We start from the raw sequence: 21639 nt of genomic DNA on the forward strand, positions 1-21639 counted from the left end.
GACCGGTTCTGGACGTAAGCGCCCTGAACGTCTTTGTGAAGAAGAGAAGGTTTACGATGGAGACTACATCCTCAGTGTTAGCGGCCCTTCATCCAGGGGACTGGATGGTGTCACTAGACCTTTAGGATGCTTACTTTCATGTGCCGATCCATCCTTCTTCGCGCAAGTTCCTGAGATTCATGTGGAAAGGGAAAGTGTTCCAGTTCAGGGCCTTGTGCTTCGGCCTCTCCACAGCCCCTCAAGTCTTCACAGGGCTGGTGAAGAACGTAGCCCAATGGCTTCATCTTGAAGGAGTAAGGGTGTCCCTTTACTTGGACGATTGGTTGATCAGGGCCAAATCGAAGGAGAAATGTCTGGAGGACCTTCACGTGACTTTGACATTAGCAAGTTCTCTGGGTTTGCTGATAAACTTCGAGAAATCACAGTTAATCCCCAGCCAAGATCGTATCTATCTGGGGATTCGGATGGTTTCTCAGGTTTTTCGTGCGTTTCCATCCCCGGAAAGGATAGCCCGTTGTGCAGAGAAGGTCGCAACCTTTCTAGAGAAGGATGTATGCACAGCGAGGGAGTGGATGAGTCTGTTGGGGATACTCTCCTCGCTGGAGCAATTCGTTTCTCTAGGGAGGTTGCACCTCAGACCCCTCCAGTTCTTTCTAAATTGGAACTGGAATCGGGGTGCTCAGGACCTAGATTTCGTGTTCAAGATCTCGAACGAGATAAAAGAGGATCTCCGTTGGTGGGCAAACCCTCTTCTCTTCAAGGAAGGCATTTCCTTACGTTTGAAGAACCCCGACCTAGTGTTATTTGCAGACGCATTGGACAAAGGTTAGGGAGTGACTCTAGGCTCCAGAGAAGTGTCAGGCACCTGGGTGGGGGAACAGGTGTCCTGGCATATAAACAAAAAAGAACTGATGGCGATTTGGTTGGCCCTCAAGGAGTTTGAACCCCTCGTACAGAAGTCCTCAGTTCAGATCAACTCGGACAACACCACAGCTCTGGCTTACATTCGGAAACAGGGGGGGGACTCACTCATTCTCCCTGTACGAATCAGCAAGAATGCTCCTCTTGTGGTCGGAGGAAAGGGAGATAAGTCTCCTCACCAGGTTCGTACAGGGAGAAAGGAATGTCAGAGCAGATCTGCTCAGCAGAAGAAACCAAGTCCTTCCCTCAGAATGGACCCTTCACTTGGACATATGCCAGGAGCTGTGGAAGATCTGGGGCAGACCTCATCTGGACCTCTTCGCAACTTCCAGGAATGCAAGGATAGACCTGTACTGCTCACCGATATCAGACCCGAAAGCAGTAGCGGTAGACGCGTTCCTGATGGACTGGAGGAACTTAGACCTTTATGCGTTTCCCCCTTTCAAGATTCTAGGGGAAACACTAAGGAAATTCTCAGCGTCAGAAGGAGCAAGGATGACCTTGATAGCTCCATTCTGGCCCACCCAGGACTGGTTCACATAGGTACTGGAATGGTTGGTAGACGTTCCAAGATCCCTGCCACTAAGAGTCGATCTGCTCAAACAGCCCCACTTCGACAGGTTTCACAAGAACCTCCCCGCTCTCAGTCTGACTGGATTCAGACTATCAAGAGTCTGGTCAGAGCTAAGGGTTTTTCGGCAAAGTCTGCAAGAGCAATTGGCAATGCACGTAGACCTTCCACCACCAGGGTCTACCAGTCGAAGTGGGATGTTTTCCGACGTTGGTGCAGGAATCAGAACGTTTCCTCCTCCAGTACCTCTGTGACCCAGATAGCAGACTTCCTTATTTTCCTGAGGGAAAAATGTGGTTTGGTAGTCTCAACGATTAAGGGCTACAGGAGTATGCTCTCTTCTGTGTTCAGACACAGGGGATTAAACATCTCTGAAGATAAGGATCTACATGATTTAATCAAGTCGTTTGAGACCTCTAAAAGGAACTCTTGTTTAACCCCAAGCTGGAATCTGGATGTAGTGCTATTGTTTTTGAGGTCCTCTAGATTCGAACCTCTCCATTCAGCTTCTTTCAGAGATCTTTCTATGAAGACCTTGTTTCTCTGCGCTTTAGCTTCTGCTAAGAGAGTAAGCAAACCGCAAACCCTGGAAGATGTTGGGTTTCAAGGAGACTCAGCTGTGTGTTCGTTTCTCCCGTCTTTCTTGGCCAAGAATGAAAACCCCTCTTCCCCTTGGCCCAGGAGCTTCGAGATAAAAAGCTTATCCTCTCTAGTTGGAGTAGAAGAGGAGAGGACTCTTTGCCCTGTAAGGAGCTTAAAGTTTTATCTCCAGAGAAAGAGAAAACTTGGGGCTAACTCAGACATCCTATGGTGTTCTGTAACAAATCCTAGTAGGCCTTTATCAAAGAATGCCCTGTCATTCTTTATAAGGAAACTTATCAAAGAAGCTCACGCATATTGTAACCAGGACCAGTATAGACTTCTTAAAGTCAAGGCGCATGAGGTAAGGGCCATCTCGACGTCTTTGGCTTTCAAGAAGAACATGTCCTTACAAAACCTCATGAAGACGACTTATTGGAGGTGTGAGTCAGTCTTTGCCAACCACTACCTGAAAGACGTAAGAATTACGTATGAGAAATGCTTTGGGTTAGGCCCGTACGTATTGGCAGATTCAGTGCTGGGGCAGGGAGCTGAAGCATATCCTTTTTAATATTTTCCCTTATTGTATTTGTATTGTGTTTTTTGGTTGTGGGAAGGAGGATGCAGGAGGCACCTCCTTCTTTCGTAGTTCTAACATTTGTGTTTTGGTTAGGTGATCGTTTTGTGCTTGAAGCTCCTTGTATTGGTAGTGGACAGGCTCTGTCATTTAAGTGGGTTGATCCCATTTGACTAGACCCTAACTGGATTCTACCAAGTAAGCGGAGTCAGTTCCCATTGGTAGACCCAAAGAGTTTTTCAGCTGTAGGTCACGCCCTCGCTGTAACTCTTCAGGCAACGCAGACTTGTAGACAGTAACTATGAAGTCTTCTGCCTAAATCAGGTAAGAACCAAGGGTATTTTATTACTTTAACTTATGTTATTTCCCCTTTCTCTGGACTTAATGTCTCTTTCCCTCCACCAAGGGTGTCAATCAGCTATGTATATATCTGGCAGGGAAGTTCATGTACAAAAATGATATTGTTAGTATACAATAAAGTTTTGTACATACTTACCTGGCAGATATATACGATTGATGGCCCTCCCAGCCTCCCCTCAGGAGACAGGTGGAAGAGAAAATCTGGCTGGAAAGGGGGATTGGTTCTTACACCCGCCACCCAGCGTGTGCCGCGAGTTTTAAATTTTCTGTCGTGACGTCAGAGTCGTAAGCTATGTATATGTCTGCCAGGTAGGTATGTACAAAACTTTATTGTATACTAACAATATCATTTTTAATGTCCATCAGTTTACACAGAGGATCCTCTTTGTGGCTCATCCAGTCTTTTGACAAGTCTAGATATCACTTGAATAAGTTGCAGTCATCAATCATGCTGGAGTTCCCAGATGGATGACGAAGAAGTAATATTTTCTGTGTGGTAATTATATAGCATGTGTCTTAAACTGCCAGCTGTACAAATGGGCTCTTGTAAATTAGTATGTTTGTATTATTTACAAAATAAATCATTATTAATACAAGCCCATAGATTATACAAACTATCCCCCTTCCCAGACCCTTAGTGCCACTTGTAGAAAGGTTAACTAAGCAAAGAATGAACAGTCTTAACAGCTGAGAATTATACTGTGCATACATACTACCACATACACTCCTTGTCTTCTTCCTTTTGAAAATTTTTGTCTGGGAATATGTTGTAACAAACAGAGTGGGTATAGTAAACAGGTTATCGGTTTGTAAAAACAAAACTTATTATATTTTCAAAATCTTGTATGTATTGTACTGGAAGGACAGAGGCTAAAAATGAAGTGCTGCAAATGTGGGTCTCTTGTTAATGGGAGATGGTCTCACTGGTGATATTTTCGGTGTCTAGTTTATAAAAAATATTTTGTATATACATAATTAATCAGTGGTATTTGGAATAAGAAGTCTACATTTTTGGAACTAGAAAAACTTATTTTGAACTTGTACTACTCTTTTTCAGGGAACCTTCCTAGTGATTCCAGAGCACAGGTCCAGAAATTAGAAAACGATCAGTCTCCTTCAGAAACCTCACCAACATCAGCCCCAGCAGCAGACTCTGATCCTACTGCTAATGAAATACCAGAAGGAAGCATAGACTTCTCTGCAATGTCTGCAGATTTTGCAAAGTTTGCACAGGCAGCTGCCAAGGCAGCAGCAGAAGCTCCATCAGATGCAGCTTTTACTGATTGTCTTTCAGAAACCATGAAGCAGCTCAGCCAAAACAATGAGCAGTTAAAGGTATGAACTTTCTTATTGTAAAATGTTTGTAAGAACTTGTTTTTGTGATGCAACTTTATAAGATTTCTTAATTGATTTGGTTTTTGTGATGTAACTTTATAAGATTTCTTAATTAGCGTGATTGCCTTTTTTATGTGTGACCTTATTTTTTACTCTGTTGTTTTTGTTAGGAAGGTTATGTGAATGCTAATGAAAGATTTTGTTTTAGTTTCATGGAAACTCGTTGAGCGACGACCTAATGAGCAAGGACCTTTGAAGAATTAATATTTATTTATCTAAAATAGTTTTTATCAGTATTTTATTTTCTCACAATTTAATGCTACTTTTGGTTGAGTAAATCATAAGGCACTTCCAAATAAATTTCAGAATCTTGGAGTGGGTGGATAAGTTTTAGGATTACTTCAAGATTTCCTTACAGGTAGGCAACAGCAAGTTGCTGTTGATGAGATCTTTAGTGAACCAAGACAAGACCTATTGTGTCTGGAGTTCCACATAACATGGAGCAGATTGGTGAATGGTGTAGTTGTTGGGGTATGAGGCTGAACTACAGTAAAACGAAAACCCTATTGATTAGTTAATGTCAAATTGACTTTCCACCCCATCCTCTTCTGTAACTGACATCTTACTTAAGAGAAGCATTTCATGAGTGTCAGCAAATGCTGCATTAAAGTTGGGTATTATATGTAAGGTGTCGTGTATTTGTAATGGTGATGAAATCAGTACAACCTTTTTTAGGTCACTGATTCTTCCTTTACTCATATACTGTTCAAGGAGGGTGTCTGCCTCTGCCAGATATTCAATGGTGGTTCTTGGTGGTATGTTTCTGTTTCTTAACATTAGCAGTTATGACTTGAACCATTGCCAGACAGTCTCTTGTTTGTCAGTTTTTCGTAAGTGGTATTCTAACAGAGATCTTTCACATTCATAATTGACCCCTGATCCTCTTTTTTTCTACCGAGAGCAACCAGATTTGCTGAACTGCAGCACCGGTATGCAGTAAACAAGTCTTGTTGTCAAACTTCTCAGTTCCAGAGGTCCTTTATTCTTCATGCCATTGTACTATGAAACAGTCTCTCTGAGGATGTTGTGCAACATTTCAATTAAAGATGCAATGCAATTACTTCCCTAAAACAATTCTCCTTTTATATTTACATCATTATCTAATTATTATTTTTTTCTTTTGTAATAATTGACCTCTCCTTTCTATATATCCTTTTACCTTGTTACTTATTTCAAATGAACACCATATTCTTTGGAAGATTGAAAATCAAGTCAGTTGCCTCAGTCGACTTGTTCTATATGGATAAGGTTCATCTCTGAGGTGATTTTAAGTTAATGATAAAGAAGAAATCAAGCCCTTATATACTGTCATTATTGTCTTCTCAGCCATTTGATGCAGAGGTGTTGCCCCTCCCCACCCACCCATTAGCTTGCTTTTCCTTTTTAAAGCTGAAGTCAGTTTAGAGATTTTTACCCATTTGTTAATGTCAAGATGACAGAATATGATTTCCAGTCCTCAGTACACTATAAGTTGAGCCTAAGAAAGAGGCCTGTAGGTGATGATTAAAATATCCATGTACTACTACTACTACTGTAAAGTGGCTTACCCAGACATGTAAGTCATATCTAGACTTACATAGGTTACTTAGTTCTTTCCAGCTCTCTTCAGTTGCATTGCTTTCTAGTTTTTATACATTCCCTTTGGTCTCTTTCCTTTTAGCTGTGTAGCTTTAACTTTGATGTTGCTTGCCTCAGGATTCATCAGTTGGTTAAGAAGTAATCCTTTGGGTCAGACCTACAAGGTCCTATAAAGGTCTTTAAGCACTCTTGTTATTCTGGTTGAAACACTTTAGATTAGTAAGAAGAGGAAGGAGGTATGGTATTTACATTATGAGTCTCACCCACACGTAATGTAATGTTCAGCTCATTTTATTAGTTGCATTTATAAATAAATTATTAGTAAGAATTTTAAGGTATTTATGTTATTCTTGTACTTTTTATTAGGATGCAGATATTTTAGACAAATACATAGTCTAGGTGTACTACATATAGTCATGGAAAGTGAGGATTGCATTTGAGAGTGAAAAGTTTATTAGGTTCATTTGATTCTACTGACTTTACTTCAGAAATTGGGTGTTTTTACCTCAAAATGTAGTATAGTTTTTCCAGCTAGGACTTCCTGATTCTCTTAGAATGTAAACATCAATTGTAAGTCCATATTCCAGATTCTGAGTCTCTCCTTCAGAGATGCAATATCAGTACTTTTATAGTAACTTAGTGATTGGCAATGAGCAGCCGTGCTCTTCTCTTCCTTACTAGGGCAGTCCTTTGCTGCTGGAATTGTTGTGATAGCTTTCATGACAGCTCAACGAAGGAAAAGATACCAACTGCTGTAATTCACAGTGCAGTGGTCAAATAGAAATGTTTGTTTGCAACACTTCGGATAATGAATGGTGTCCCAAACCTAAAAGTCTTTCTTTGATCCTCCTGAAAAGATATTAGTTTTTGTGTATAGTGTAGGCACTTCAACAACAAAGTGAGAAGTAGAGTGGAAATCCAGATAACTTTACAGATTAAGTATGTGGCCTAGTATAAAGACTTAAAAGAGATAGGATATGAAGACTGTTCGGATTCAATTTCCATTCTGATAACAGAAGGGTAGAGTATCTAATTGGTAGATTATTGACAAGTCAAGTAGGCAACACATTTATTGCCAGTTAGTGGATAGTAACCTAATTTTTTGCTAGCTAACACTCCTTAATTTTGCTTGAACAAGCCTCTCAGCCCCTCTGACTGTTTTTGTCAATATCAGTTCAATGAAGAGTAACGTTTGTGTTAGCTAAAGGGTCTTCCTTGTAGAACATTCTTACCTGGTTGATTGACAGTTTTTGTGTTGTCATGATTCAACTTTTGGATAAAATGTATCTTGCTGGTATTATAGATTGCATAAAATAGAAGGTCTGTATTTATAGGGTATGAAAAGTATTCTCAGGTTTGCATTTTAATTTCATTAAGATATTCCTTTTCTAGTGGAGCTGATCATTTTCAGAGTGTGCCTACTGCAGAAGACATGACCAAAATGTTTGAGAGCTTAGGGTTTGGTGGAGGCGAAGGAGAGGAGGGTGGTTTTGGAGGTTTATTTCCTCTGATGCAAGTGATGCTAGAAAATATCCTCTCCAAGGAAGTTCTCTACCCCCCTATGAAGGAAATCACAGATAAAGTAAGCAATTATTTTTTATTTTATTTTATTTTAGGTATAAACATAGATAATTACAGGCAGTCCCTGGGTTACGGCGGGGGTTCCGTTCTTGAGACGTGTTGTAACCCGAAAATCGTCGTAAGCCAGAACATCACCAAAAATGCTAAGAAAACCTTACTTTTAATGCTTTGGGTGCATTGCAAACGATGTAAACTGCATTCTTATTGCATTTTGCATCAAAAAAACCTTCAAATATTGACTATTTTGCATTTTTGGTATCATATTTCTTCTGCCAGATGAGCGTTGTAGGCGTCGTAACCCTGGAAATAATTTCTGATGAATGTAATTGAAAAGCGCCTTAACCTCGGAACGTCGTAAGCCGAACCCGTCGTAACCCGGGGACTGCCTGTACTCATGTTTTATTGCGCTGTGTATACTTTTGTGATAGTTATGTCACTTAGTCATGAGTACTACTACTGCTAGCTTTAAACTTCAGTTAGAGGCAACAGCAAACTTTGAGATAGGCCTACTTTAAACAAGCTTAAGGTGGCACATAACAAGGTAAATTTCTAATGGTAAATTCCTTGGAACTGTTAACTGCAGCTGAAGTTAGTATGGGGTTAGATGATTGATCACCTTTGAAGTTTTGATAGATAGTTAAACTTGAACAGAGAAAGCTGTGGCTCAGAGATTCATAGATTCTAAATTTGTCCAGTTCTACAAACTGGGTGGAATTTATACCCAAGCTTATCATATGAAGACTAAGTCACTTGGAGAATCCATACATCCTAAGCATTAAAATGGTTGTTTTTTGCATATATCTGTTGTTGCATAAGACAAATGCTGTGAAAAATCTGTCTGGCTATAAATTGAATATTTAAATCTGGTAAGAGCTTTGAACTAAAGCATAGTTGTCAAAAAACTTTTAAACTTAAAGGTATGAAGCCAGAGCACTACTAGATAAGGGTGAACAGTTGAATAAGTTTGCTGAATTGTAACTTATAGCATGGTTATGTACTGTTATACTGTATACCTTATTTAACATAGCATTTGTTTTCCCTCTCATTCCTCACATGCAGTCTATTGATCATACACATACATGACAGGTTGCTATTGTATAATAACTAGAGGATTGGGAAGATCTTCATGCATTTAATTGTGCAGCACCTTGGTTAGTTCCTGCTTTGACCGTAGCCCCCCAGTATGCTTGTGCATGATGATGCACTTATTTACTATCCCTTGATGTCTACTGTTAAGTTTTGGCCTAAAATAATCCAAATCTTACAGGGGGGGTAGCTATGTTTCAGAACCACATCTGAATCACAGGTTGTCCTCAGTTTGGGGTTCATTAATTGGTACCATTAGAACTGATCATGCTCCTTGTTCCCATGAGCAGTCACAGAGACAGCCTGATTTGTCATCCCTTTGAGTGGGAGAGGTCCTCCTTGTGCTCTTGGTGGTTTGATAGGACTAGAGGGTCTTGCTCTATCAGAACCCCAGCAGAATGAGTTGTCACAACATTTTCAAGAGATCATTGGCAGTGATTTTAAAGTAGGCAACCCTGGCACTCCCCTCTGATTCCCATCTTGTTGATTTAACTCATACTTGGATGTGCTATAGTCACAGGTAGTTTGTGGTGTAGGTGAATGGTTTGATCTGTGGATCAGAGGGTTTCTTGTCTACTTGATTGAGCAGGATCGTGCCCTCTGTTTTCATGCCAGAGCAGATTCTACATGTTGGACTTTAATCCCCTGGAGAGACATACAGGAGGGTTAGGCTTCAGCAGCAAATTTAAGAACCATGGAGTTAATTGCCATTGCCTTCCAGGCTGCATTATGGGTCAACCATTGTTTGAATATGTTTGCTAACTTTTCCATTGCTCATGTCTTACCTGAGGGTGAGAAAACAAAGTTTAGGAGGTTTCTCGTGTCAGGAAGAAAAACAGTTGACTCCTCGTGAATGAGATCACCACCCTAAGGGCAAATTTTACCTTGAGATGACATGACTTTGTCTTTTCTCTTCTATAGACAGGGGTGACTGAAACTAGTCTTTTGCTACGGAACTGTCCAGTACTGGCAGCCTCCTTACTCATTCCAAATGGAGAGGTGAGGCAGCAGTAGAATAGAGACATACTGACAGATGGACTCCAATTTACCATGCTCTTTCCCTCAAGAAGCCCTCTTGGGTGATAAATGGAACTGCAGCCACACCTGTGTCTGGTATCAGGAGCAGCCTTCCCTCCATGAAACCAAAATAAAAAAAAGAGACTTTTAGAAAAGTAATGATTAGGGTGATGCCTTGCCTTGGGTAGTTTGGCAGAAACAGGGCAGACCCGTGTGGTCTGTGTCCTTCAGAACTCAAACAGTTGCAGAATATCTTTCAAGGACAGATTTTTGTGCAGTCTCATGTTCCCAGTATCTTTTAGGAAATCTGAAAGTAGAACTGTTGGCCCCTTCATCTTAGCCACTTATGCCATCACCTAGACCTAATTATGGTTTTGAGAAGTTGGGCCTGATATCCTTTACAGTAATTACTTACCTCAGGAAGGTCATAGATATAGATCTACTCTGCCAGACAGAGTACAGGTCCCAGAGATTACTGTTATATTGAGTATGTTTGCAGAATGAATCCATCTGCAAAGATGTGGTTATATTTTGATCAGTCATCATATCTTGTGGGAAAGGCTAGTTCCTGACAGCTGGTTCAAGACATGGTCTCTGTGGCTGCAACTAATCAGATCCTAGCCATTATGTAAATTAATGATTTCATGTTCAATCTCAGACAGTGTGTGGAAACACCTTTAGGGATGGCAAGACCTTTGGAACATCAAAATAGATGTACCCATGGTTCTTTTCACCATAAATCATGCTATTCATAGGTGCATCAAGCCATTGATTTTGCATTCATCAGTCATCATATAGCAAAAGATTGACTGCATTAAGAAATTAAGTTTCTAAATTTAAATCCAGTTTTCAAGGGTCTTCAGGCTTTTTCCCAACAAGCATGGACAAGGCATGGTTGTGGTAACAGAAAATTCATCCAGAATCACCTAGCTGTGTAAGCTATGCCTTTTTGAGAAAACATCCCCATAAGTTCCCTGGATGAAGGAAGCATGTCTCCTTTTCACTAATTCTATGAGAACATAAAAGTTACCCTGTGAGATCTTTGAGGGTTTTCAAGATAAGCAGCAAATGTCATATCCAGACTTTGCAAATTTTCAATACTAGTTGCTCTCTGTCAGCTCTGCAGTTTATATAATGGAAGGGTTTTTATGTATTCTGTCATCCCTTCTATTATGTTGTTAAGGCAAATGAAAAAGCTGTCTATCTTGGCTTCCTAGTTTATGAGCTTTGTGATCAAGGTGTGGACTCTTCAGTGAAGTTAAAGAGGCTATGCCACCACCTAGAGAAATGGTACATTGGAAGATACCTTTTGTTGGTGTTGTAGAGGCAAGAGAAACTGCATTACGAGGCCTTTGAAGACATCTGTTCTGAATCTCGTACTGAATGTCACTGTCCTGTCTTTAGCATTTTCAAGGTAAGTCAGCCAATTCCATGCACTGTCAAGTAATGTCTTGTATACCCCACGCTAGAGTTCATTATGCTAAAAAAAATTTATGCGGTCTTGAATAGTCTTAAAACTACCAGGGCTAGAGTTCAATAGGATTACAATAGGATTATCATTTAAAACAAAGTGGTGAAGACAAATTAAAGGTGATCTAAGACCAGTCTGCTGAGCGTTTCATCATTCCTTTTGTGGCTTCTCATTCTCAAAGTGAAGAGGATTTTCTCTGCCCAGTCAGAGCAGTTTGCCTCTACCTTCAATGGCCCATGAACTTTGCGCAGGGTATATCCAAATTATTTTGCTCCACCGAGCACTCTCATGCTGACTTAGCAGATCATTCTAATAGATTTTGGTAATGCATCAGTTGAAGCATAGAAGGTGAAGATTCTAATTCTTGAAATTGTAGCTCACTCCACAACCTTTGTTTTTAAACATACTTGAAGTCAGTTTTAATGGCCGGTTCTCGTTAGGGCTCAGTAACCTTTGCCATCCTTATAGCTAAGGGACATAATGTATGAATAGTTAGATACTCACTCTTTGGGACTGGTAGTAACATTGGGATCAGGAGTGCATGCATCATTTGAGCATTTAAATAGCCCTTCATGTTCTTCCTAATACCTTATCTTCCCCTGTGAATCATTTACAGCAGCATATGAGAAACAGATTTCCAGGGTTACCACTATGCCTCAAATTCTAGTATATACCTTATGATTTATAGTGATCTAAAAGCTAAAAAAGTGACTTCCTGTTGTTTGTAGAGCTTTATAGATCCTTCAGATCACATAAGCCAAATCAGGGTGCTTAGCAGCTCGAACTGCCCCGTACTTAAATTGCTTTTGGATATGTTGGTTACATGAGTGATGGATTTCTGGTGAAACTTTCAATGTAAAGAAAAAATTTAATTTTTGAAATGCAAACCTTTCACATATGAAATCCCCTTCTCTCAACCCTGCTGACCTTGGAAGGTAACATTCCAAAATAACAAAAAGTGAAGCAGTCACCTGGTGTTGACTGTGAATCCTGGTAGCACATGCTTTCTTTGTCTGTCTGTTAGATAAGATATTTGCAATATCAGGGACATTATAAAGAATTAATGTGTTGTATATATTGATGATAGTTTTCTGTTATAGAGTCCGTTTTATTTTTTTAAAAGTTTAATCAATGTTGTTTTGTTTTTTTGTTAGGTGGTTTATTGGTTATTTATCTTCCCTATAAATACTTGTACATATTCAGTGTGGCTTTGTTCTGTTCTTATTTAGCAGTTCAAACTCTTAAAAATAGGACACATGGCAGTGGACTACTAACATTATTCAGGTGCCAAAGTCAGCATGGCATTTTCTTAAATTTATTACTTTGTAACCTACAAATCATTATTATACATATAGTATATGACCACCACCTCCCATCTCAAATTAGTCTTAGTGAAGTATAATGGGAACTTTTATTAACCGCAGGAATGTGGTGTGAACACTTTAGGTAGTTGTGTTTAATGTCTTGCCGATGTATTTATTAAAGTTGTTTGCTTTTTACGTTACAGAAGAAATTTAGTTGAGCTATTTTATTCCTTTACTGAAGTATTGTTGGACTTGTTTAGAAATATAGTCACTCATCCAGCTTTAAATTGCTGTACTGGAAAGGGTGTTGACCTTTTATAAGCTTGTTATTTTACAAATTAATTTGTAAATATTTACTTTTCAGTATCCAGATTGGTTAGCAGATCACCGAAGTAGCTTACCTGAAGATGAATACGAGAGGTACAATAAGCAGTATGATGTCATGAAACAGGTACAACTTGAATTGTTTTTCACATTTTCACTTCTTTTGTTTTCTTCTTCATAGAAATGTCTGTCTGGCTTCAATTACACTTCATTGTGAATTTTCTAATATTTTACTATATCCAAGCCCATCATGTTAGGCTTATTATTTTTTTTTTGGAGCATCTTTCATAATAGAAAATATCATTACTTTGTAATAATTACAGTGTTTTGAAGCTAAATTTAATTATACAAACGTGTTGATTTTGCACCTATAATTCTGAGAAGAATTTTAATGTCTGTTATAGAGAAATTGCCTCAAGTACCTTTAGCTCACAGGATATTTGATCAAGATATGTATAATTTTGTGTAATACTGAAGGAAAGCCAGCTTTACTATGTGTAAAGTATTAAATGCCAGTTCTGTGACTATTAGTATTTGTTTGCAGCTCTGAATACGTTACCATGGAAGTCCTGTTCTAAATGTTTGTAAAAGAACTTTTGTCTGTGAAGAAGGAATTGAAATAAGATATTGGTTTTCTCATTTTTATGATGAGTGTCAGGAGTGGTAGAGTTAAGATCTCTATCATTAAGACATGATCATACTTATTATTGAACATAATACTGGAGATATAATATACTACCTTTTAACTTTTGCAGGTTGTACAACTGTATGAACAAGAGCAAGATTCTGATTCTGATGAAGTTAAAGGTCAGCGGTTTGAGAAAATCATGCAGTTTATGCAAAAGGTAAATTAGTTTTTTTTTTTTTAACTCTTTCTGGAAGATTTATAGAACAACTGAGCTGTGTAAGTTTTCCTGTGAAAATTGAGCAAGAAGGTATAAGATTTAGTACATAATTTTAGGTTTTAATAATGAAAGAAGCAAATTTCAACAGGTTTAATGAAGAAAAGGTAAGCATTTGGTAAAAAATTAAACCTTTATCTCTTACACATAGCTCAGTTTTTTTGCTTCAGCATTTTCAAAATCAGCACCATCATTTTTGCATATGTTGTTGTCATTGAGTGGTTCTGTTTATCATCTTTTATGTAACCTATGATATTCCTATGATGTCAAGTTACATCATCTGGGGAAAGCTAAAAAATCTTTTTTAAATTAGATACAGTATTTGGATGTCAGATAACCATTATATCACATTTGGAATGTGTTGAGGGGATGATTTTATGCCATTTTCCTGAGAGTTGGGCAAGTATAAAGAGAATTAAGACTAAACTCGCTCTGTTTTGATGATGATTACAGCATGACTTATGATTTCCTTGTATATGGAATTAAGGCATATATGATTAATTGTATGTGGAATTAAGGCAATACACAAGTAATTATTGTGATGAAATAAGCTTGATATTACATATATGGTTGTCCTGTTTTCAGTCAGCATCAAGGAAAGGTCTGGATTCAAATTTCATAAAGGATTTTTTAGAGAATCTTGTTTTCATTTTGTTTAGATTTATTTATTTATTAGGTAAGGATAACTTTTATATACATAGAATAGAATCTTTCAAGCATGCCACATGAGGGCTGAGAATATTATATCTGGTTTGGTTAAACCACTGTACTTAATAGTTATACAAAATGGGGAATTTCAGCCAGACATACGTACTGTCCAGGAGGAGGATAGGGGTTATTCATTTTTCTCTAGCACCTCAGCGGTGTGGTCGGTATGGTGCTGGCGTGCCACCTCAGTGGCCGCAAGTTCAATTCTCAGACATTCCACTGAGGGGTTAGAGATGTGTATTTCTGGTGATAAAAGTTCACTCTCCATAGTTTGGAAGTCACGTAAAGCCGTTTGTCCCGTTGCTGAATAACCACTGGTTCCATGCAATGTAAAAACACCATACAAACAAACAAACAAATAATATTTTCTCTGCTTATCCAGCTGCAAGAAATGGGTCAGCCTCCAAAAGACTTGGTTGGAGATCTGGGCCCAATGATTAACTTTGATGAGAGTGGGAATCCGGTATTGCCTGACATGTCAACACTTCTTGGCGCAGCTGGCTTTCCTGGAGGAGATGCAGGTGTACCAACAGAACCTGCACCTGGAGGTGGTGTCCCAGGAAACCAACCACAGGAAGGAGAGCAATGTCATATTATGTGATTTTGGAAGGATTTACCTGGTAAATTTGGGACAAATCCAGCCAATATTTGACTGAAGATTCAACATTTTTATATAAATATCATTATTAGACTTCACAGATGTGTTGCACATCTGTTTGTACTACAGGTGTGCAATAGTAGTTCTTATAGATTTAACAAAAGTAACTTCTTTTAATTTTTATTTTCTCTGTGATAGATTGTATGAGTATTAAAAACTTGGCATGTACTATATGAACATTCAGTGTATTGTATATGACCATTCACTGTTTTGTACATGGAAAACTGTCAAGGGTATCAGGTAAGTATGTTTATTGTAAATGAATATTTTTTATATATTTTACAATGATCACCCTTCTACCCTTCTTTTGCTGAAACAGTGTTTCATAAAGTAACCTTTGTACAGCCGTTGAATGTCTCTGATTGACCGAGACTCCCTCATCTTTATTCTAGTGTAATAGATACACAATAGAAATGTCAATCCCATTCATTGATATGATTTATAAAAATATTGTTTGAAAAGAATAAAATAAAATTTTGAATTGGCATCGATATTGGTGTTCTGTATTTAACATACACGAATAAAGCTGAGGGGTGCTTAAGCCCTTCAGGTATGTTCCTCCAAATCAGATTTACCCATTGACTTTTTACATATACATACTATTTTGAGAAACATGCCCAAGTTACTGAATTTACTGTATATAATTTTTAGTGGAACATAGCAGTACTGTATTAATACACAAATTTTGATCATTTAAGAAAATATCTTTTGTTCAGTCTTGAGATGCTAGTCATATCAGTCTTTAGTAGAGTTTTGTTAAAGAAGTATGAGTTGTTATTTTTTTGGCTTTTATTTTTGTTTTACATTGTGTTTAGATTTTTACATTTATCTAATTATCTCTTCATATTAAATGCCATTTTGCATTTTCTTGCTTCTCTTATCAACTTTTTTTTTAATTGCTTTGTGAAACAAGGGGAACTAGGGCAGTATTAATGTCATTTAAATGAATCAGTAAATTGCTTCAGGTAACTTGTTTTTTTAAATGAAAGTACAGTAGTTCCTCAGTTATTTTCCTTTAAGGCTGTGTAGTTGGTTAGAAATATCTTGGTTTTCTCAGATATTTTCAAGGTCCTTGAAGAATTAGTAGCATTTCACATTGGAACATTTTTTCCTCGTATACAGTAAGTGAATTTTGGTAAGAACAAAAATCTACCATCCAAAGATTTATGGATTATGCAGAGTTCACTCATCCATATTTTACAGATGATAAAGATAAGTGTGTTATTTTCTTCACTAAATGATCCTTACACAGGAAATTAGTAGAAAATTTATTTGTTTGAAGTAACTTTTTCTATGCTTCTTATGCTATTGTCCATAAATCTTCCACCATCATGTTTGGAAGAAATGTAAATATTGTGTCTAACTTCACTTTTATCTACTATGTAAAGTCAAAGCAATTTACTAAAAGTACATTGCATTGAGTGGGTAAAGTTGTCTTTAGAAATCCCATGTATATAATAAAATAAGTGGTTGCCACTCTACAAAAGCCAAAGGAAAGAGTGCTGTTGCCAAGAATGTGATGTGGACAAATATAGCAGTCTCTAAGTTGAAGAGCATAATGCAAAAGCCAGGTAAGCTGTCTGTAACCAAGTTTTAAAAGGTTATTTATGGAAAAGTTAACTTTGTATAGTACAAAATTTTAAAAGCAAATTGACAAAATAGCTCAGGATATTTTGTTGAGGGGTTGATCCACTTTTTTTCTTGAGACAGTAGAGTTTTCTTGTAACTTATTCAAATTGTACTTCTTTATTACTATTTATTAATGGTTTTTCTATGATTTACTGAGGAATCATAATCATATTAAATTTTTTACATCAGATTTTCCCTCTTTACATGGTTGCATGTGAAATGAGTTATCTGTTATGAATTATGCATAATTTACCTCAAGGAATGCATGAAAATATATACATACAAATTTAAAAAAAGATACACATTGTAAGCTGAGAAAATTATGGTAAAAATTATTCAACATATACAACATGCTTTAGGGAATATATACTTATTTCATCAGATATTTGACCAACTACTTTCCTTTGCCTACCGGTGTAAGATCGTCTCTTATCCTCAAGGATGTTAATTTGATATGTTTGAGTTTTATAGATTTGCTTTTAACAGTATCTTACCATTGTCAGGAGTAACATCTGAAAATTGTATAGATAAGAAAAAAATAGCATTCACTATACAACATTCAACTTTACAGCTCTTCCTTTACCTCATATGCTTTTGCCCTTGAGATGTTAATTGCATGTGTAAATTAATAAATTGTTAATTTTTATCATTTTTTAACTAAATCAACATAACAGATATCACGTAGTAAGAAAGTTATTGTATACTTTGCTTAAGTGATTATGTTGTAAACTTTTCCTTTTGTTTGCCATTGTTATAACTTATAAGTGCCATACATCACCAATCTATGTTCAAGATTGCTCCAGCACCTTTTTCAATCCATAGACTTTCTAAACTCCCAAGGCTACCAGATTATTTACCTTTCAGACTGTTAATTTTATATAGCATGCTTTTCAAATTGGTAATCTTGTTGTTGTTATGTTTAGTCAATTGCTTTATTATTCATTTCATCATATCAGAATGTTCTTTAACATTTTTCTTCAGTGTTAAATCTTCATTTCATGCCTTTCCTTATGCTTGTTCCCATAAAATTATATTTTTACAAAATCACCAAATTGGTGAATGCCAAGAGAAATTTCTATCATAGTAGAAAGATTAATTACATTTTATTTCTTTATCCTGTGACATGAAAAGATTAGCTTCGAATTTACAATATAAATTTTGTGTGACCACATAGCAACTGGTGGAGTCACTAGCTTTGGTATGGTAATATTTGATTAAAGAAATATCTTTTGTAATGATTACTGACATTAATTGCTATTTAGATTTTCATTTATGGTCAGTTATACTTCTTAGTTTTGATTATGAAATACCTATCAACCTTAGTTTTGATCATGAAAGACCCATCAACTTAAAAATCCTACATCTGTTGTTTTATAATTTGTGCTTCATGTATTAAATGGCCTTTCTGTCTTCATACAATACTACTTGGGAAATATATACCAGTGCACTTTTCTATTTTAGAAAATCTTGCAACCTTGTGGCTTATTGAATTGAAGGGAAATATTTATGTCACTTTTCCTGTATAATATCTGGATCTTGTATTGCAAAGATGGAAGGAAAATAATTCTTCCTTTTACTGCAGTAAATGTAGAGTGTATGGTGCAGTCATTTGTTGGTGGAAGGTAAGAACATAAGAATATAGGACAAACTTTGCTAAATGTAAGAAGGTTAAACAGAGATCCTTTAATATTTCTCGGCTAAACACAGAAAATGTTGTACATAATGCAGTACAGGTGAGATAATCTGAGAAAATTACCAAGATATTGAGAATTTGTCTTCTTTTGATTTTGTTTTTACATTAATCCCCAAGTGACTTTTGTGGAAGCTGTGTGACATTGTTTAGTACCAACCCCTCAGGGATGAAGGTAATAATTTACACAGAAGACAGTAAATTTCTCTTATCTCACCTGTACTACATTATATAAACCATTTTCTATGTTGTTTAGCGACCATCTCCTTTACATTTACCAAATTTGTTGTCATAAATATATATTTACCTTGAAGATTAGGCTATTGGGAAAGTTTACTGTAATTTACATTCTTTCATGAAATTAGTGAACCAGATTAAAATTTAAGACTGGTTAGGATGCTTTGTATTTGCTTTGCAAAATTTATATTTTAGCTAAAATTTCATTAAAATAGGCTTTATGTAGGTTTCCTAATGTAAATTTTTTAACCATTGTTGAAGCTGTAAATAGTGTAAAATAAATTTTTTACACACCAAAAACCAGTTTTTTTGTAACAAAAAATACCTTTTTAAAAACTAATTTATTAAGAAAAATTTAATACAGAAGATTAAATTAACATTGTATATTTACACCAATCTGATCCACAGCTAAACAATCAACTGTCTACTCGGCAGCTTCATCTGGAATATTCTCCAACCCCTGAAAAAATCAAAATGGATTAAATTCTACAAGCTATAAGATGTAATTAGAGAAAACCTAATTCAGTGATACACTACAAGATATGATAATTTTCATGAAAAACTTATTTGGATACTTAGCTACTCTTAAAGTTAGCTTTATCTTCATGCCATTTGGTGGTATTAGTATTCTCCCACCAGATGGTGTTAGAATGTTTATTTCTTCATGACCACCCGATAGGAAAGTCTCCAAATAATTAATTTTATCATGAAAATTATTATTTGGAATGAATCTTATCTACTGTTAAAGTTTGCTGAATACCATATTGAATAACGATGGTGGGTTATTACAGCTAGAGAAACGGTTCAGCCAAGCGAACTAAAAGCTTTTTTAAAATGGGAGAAAAAGTTTCTCAACATTCCTGCCCGATGTGTGGTGCTTACTGGTAAGTACAGGGTTCAGCCAAGTGAACTAAAAGCTTTTTTAAAGGGGAATAAAAGTTTCTCAACATTCCTGCCCGATGTGTGGTGCTTACTGGTAAGTATTGTCGCCAGTCGATGGAACCACAACAGCGAAGGTCCTCGTAGCAAGACTCGGCGCTGCTGAATGACCTGATAGGTCCCTGGGCTTGGCCTTTGGCCTATATATATTCAGTTCAGTTTAGTCGGAGGATCCTTACAGTGAGAAAAGGAAAACGTCCGAAACTAAAGACCACCATCAAATAACGAGGTGCACTTCTATGAACCAAAATTCAATAGCAGTATTTCTAACAACTAACGATAAGATAGTTCAGGAGAAAAAGTCCCTGCCACAATGAAAGGACTAAGGGCTTAACACCTTATACTAAAATCTAACATTCGCAATTAATGAGGAAAACAGCTATACCTCTCTTGAGCTGCAGTTCAATCTTCTCTAGAAGGTTTTAAAGAAAATCCAACATTTTTATAGTACGGAAACCATGAGGATTATTTCCAAAATTTGTAAAAATTCCAGAATGAACTCTGTGCATAGACTTGAGCCATCTTGGACATATGCCTTCTAACACCACAGATAAATCCTTCTCTTACAGGTTATGTCTGTCCAGGTAAACCCTTAAAAGAGTTCTAACTGGACATAAGTCAGTCATTGTTCCACTGCTATCTAATTAGTTAAATTAGGTGCTGTCATAAATCTAGGATGGGCTTTCAATTCTTCACTTTTTTTTCTCTAAGCAATTAAAGAGAAGAGAGGTTGCCCATAGAAGAAAGGGCCCAAAACAAGAAAGGGCTTGAAGCTCACTAGTAGTACACTTTGCTGCAACAAGAGCTAAAAGAAGTGTCTTCAAAGTTCTTAAGCAGTTAACATTGGAAGGATTATTTCTAAATTTTCTTGTAAAACATAATTGGAAGCTTAAATTTCCAGAAAAAAAAAAAAAAAGACTGAAAACCTCTTCAAATTTGAAATCATAGTAATATTCCAGTCAGCATGATGTAGAACTGAAAGCAATGTAAAGTGGTGTCCTTGTTAGCTGTGACAGAAAACTATCTTGTGTACCTGAGATACTAGTAAAGTATAAAATTTTCCCCTTAGAATGTGAGTGAGAACTTGAGAGTAAAATTTTCCGCTTAGAATGTGAGTGAGAACTCGAGAGTAAAATTTTCTGCTAAGAATGTAAGTGAGAACTCAAGAGTAAATTAGGAAGTTCTACATGGAATTTTTGTGAAAAAAATAAAAAAAGTTGTAAGGGCAAACCCTAAGGGTAGACGTTAAAGACAGTGCTAAGAATTTCTAAACTGATTCAAGGCATCTTAAGTGATGTTCTTAAGTAGAAATGACAGGCCAGTCAAAAACAGCTACTGATGATTGGGCAGGGGTACCTAATATAATTTTCACAACTGTTTCTGTTACTTAAAACTGAGCTGTAAAAGGAAAAAGACATTCCTCCCATAACCTGTGAAGTAGGTCTAAAATGAGAGGTTATAACTCGCACATCATAAAAAAACTCTGACTCTACAGGATTAATATTCATAATGATCTTATATGTATAATCTATATACGTACATAAATATCAGTACATGCATGCAAAAACATTACACATATATATACATAATCACATAAATGTATTACACTAGCAGTAATCAAGCAGTAGTGCTAGAACTAAATACCGAAATCAAAGGTATTTTCGCTTCACAATTAGGCCAAATTACCTTACCCATAGAGCACACTTCACTTCCTTGGCCCAAGAACTACAGTTACCTAGTGCTAAAGCTACTCTTCTTCATGTTTCATAGATAATATATATGGTATGTAGTAATTCTCTTATGACTGTTCATCGATTTCCCGGAGGGTCTCTTCATGAGAACATACCCTACCATAACCAGAAATAATTTTTCTTTATTTCACAGGAGCCAAGGTAGAAGTAAATTAAAGAGACCAGGTAATGGATTCATATTTCCTTAAATACTAACAGACAATCAACCAAACCTTGAAACTCCTAAAATCCAAATGGAGGAACTGTGGTGGAAGAGGTGAAATACAGCCAGAATGTGAGTAATGACAACATGGAATGCTGGATGAAAATACCAGATGGAGGAACGGGTATTTAGGTGAAGAGAGAGGATTCTCGTATGTCA

General features: G+C 36.8%; 1 protein-coding gene and 1 long non-coding RNA gene across 4 annotated transcripts in view; one reads left to right on the forward strand and one right to left on the reverse strand.

Moving 5' to 3' along the window:
- LOC135227058 (peroxisomal biogenesis factor 19-like) overlaps positions 1–18888 on the forward strand; it is a 51923-nt gene extending 33035 nt beyond the window's left edge. For all 3 annotated transcript variants that reach the window (XM_064266873.1, XM_064266871.1, XM_064266872.1), the window contains exons 4-8: positions 4066–4343; positions 7393–7563; positions 12805–12891; positions 13520–13609; positions 14757–18888. In XM_064266873.1, the coding sequence (XP_064122943.1) occupies positions 4066–4343; positions 7393–7563; positions 12805–12891; positions 13520–13609; positions 14757–14975 (845 nt within the window). In that variant the 3' untranslated portion in view covers positions 14976–18888. The remainder of the gene's footprint in view (positions 1–4065; positions 4344–7392; positions 7564–12804; positions 12892–13519; positions 13610–14756) is intronic.
- Positions 18889–18914: 26 nt separating this feature from the next.
- Positions 18915–21639, reverse strand: part of LOC135227059 (uncharacterized) — a 122037-nt gene continuing 119312 nt past the window's right edge. The window contains exon 3 of the long non-coding RNA XR_010317337.1: positions 18915–19048. This is a non-coding gene — a long non-coding RNA (uncharacterized LOC135227059). The remainder of the gene's footprint in view (positions 19049–21639) is intronic.

Source organism: Macrobrachium nipponense, chromosome 15 (assembly GCF_015104395.2).
Source record: "Macrobrachium nipponense isolate FS-2020 chromosome 15, ASM1510439v2, whole genome shotgun sequence".
Lineage (NCBI taxonomy): Eukaryota > Metazoa > Arthropoda > Malacostraca > Decapoda > Palaemonidae > Macrobrachium > Macrobrachium nipponense.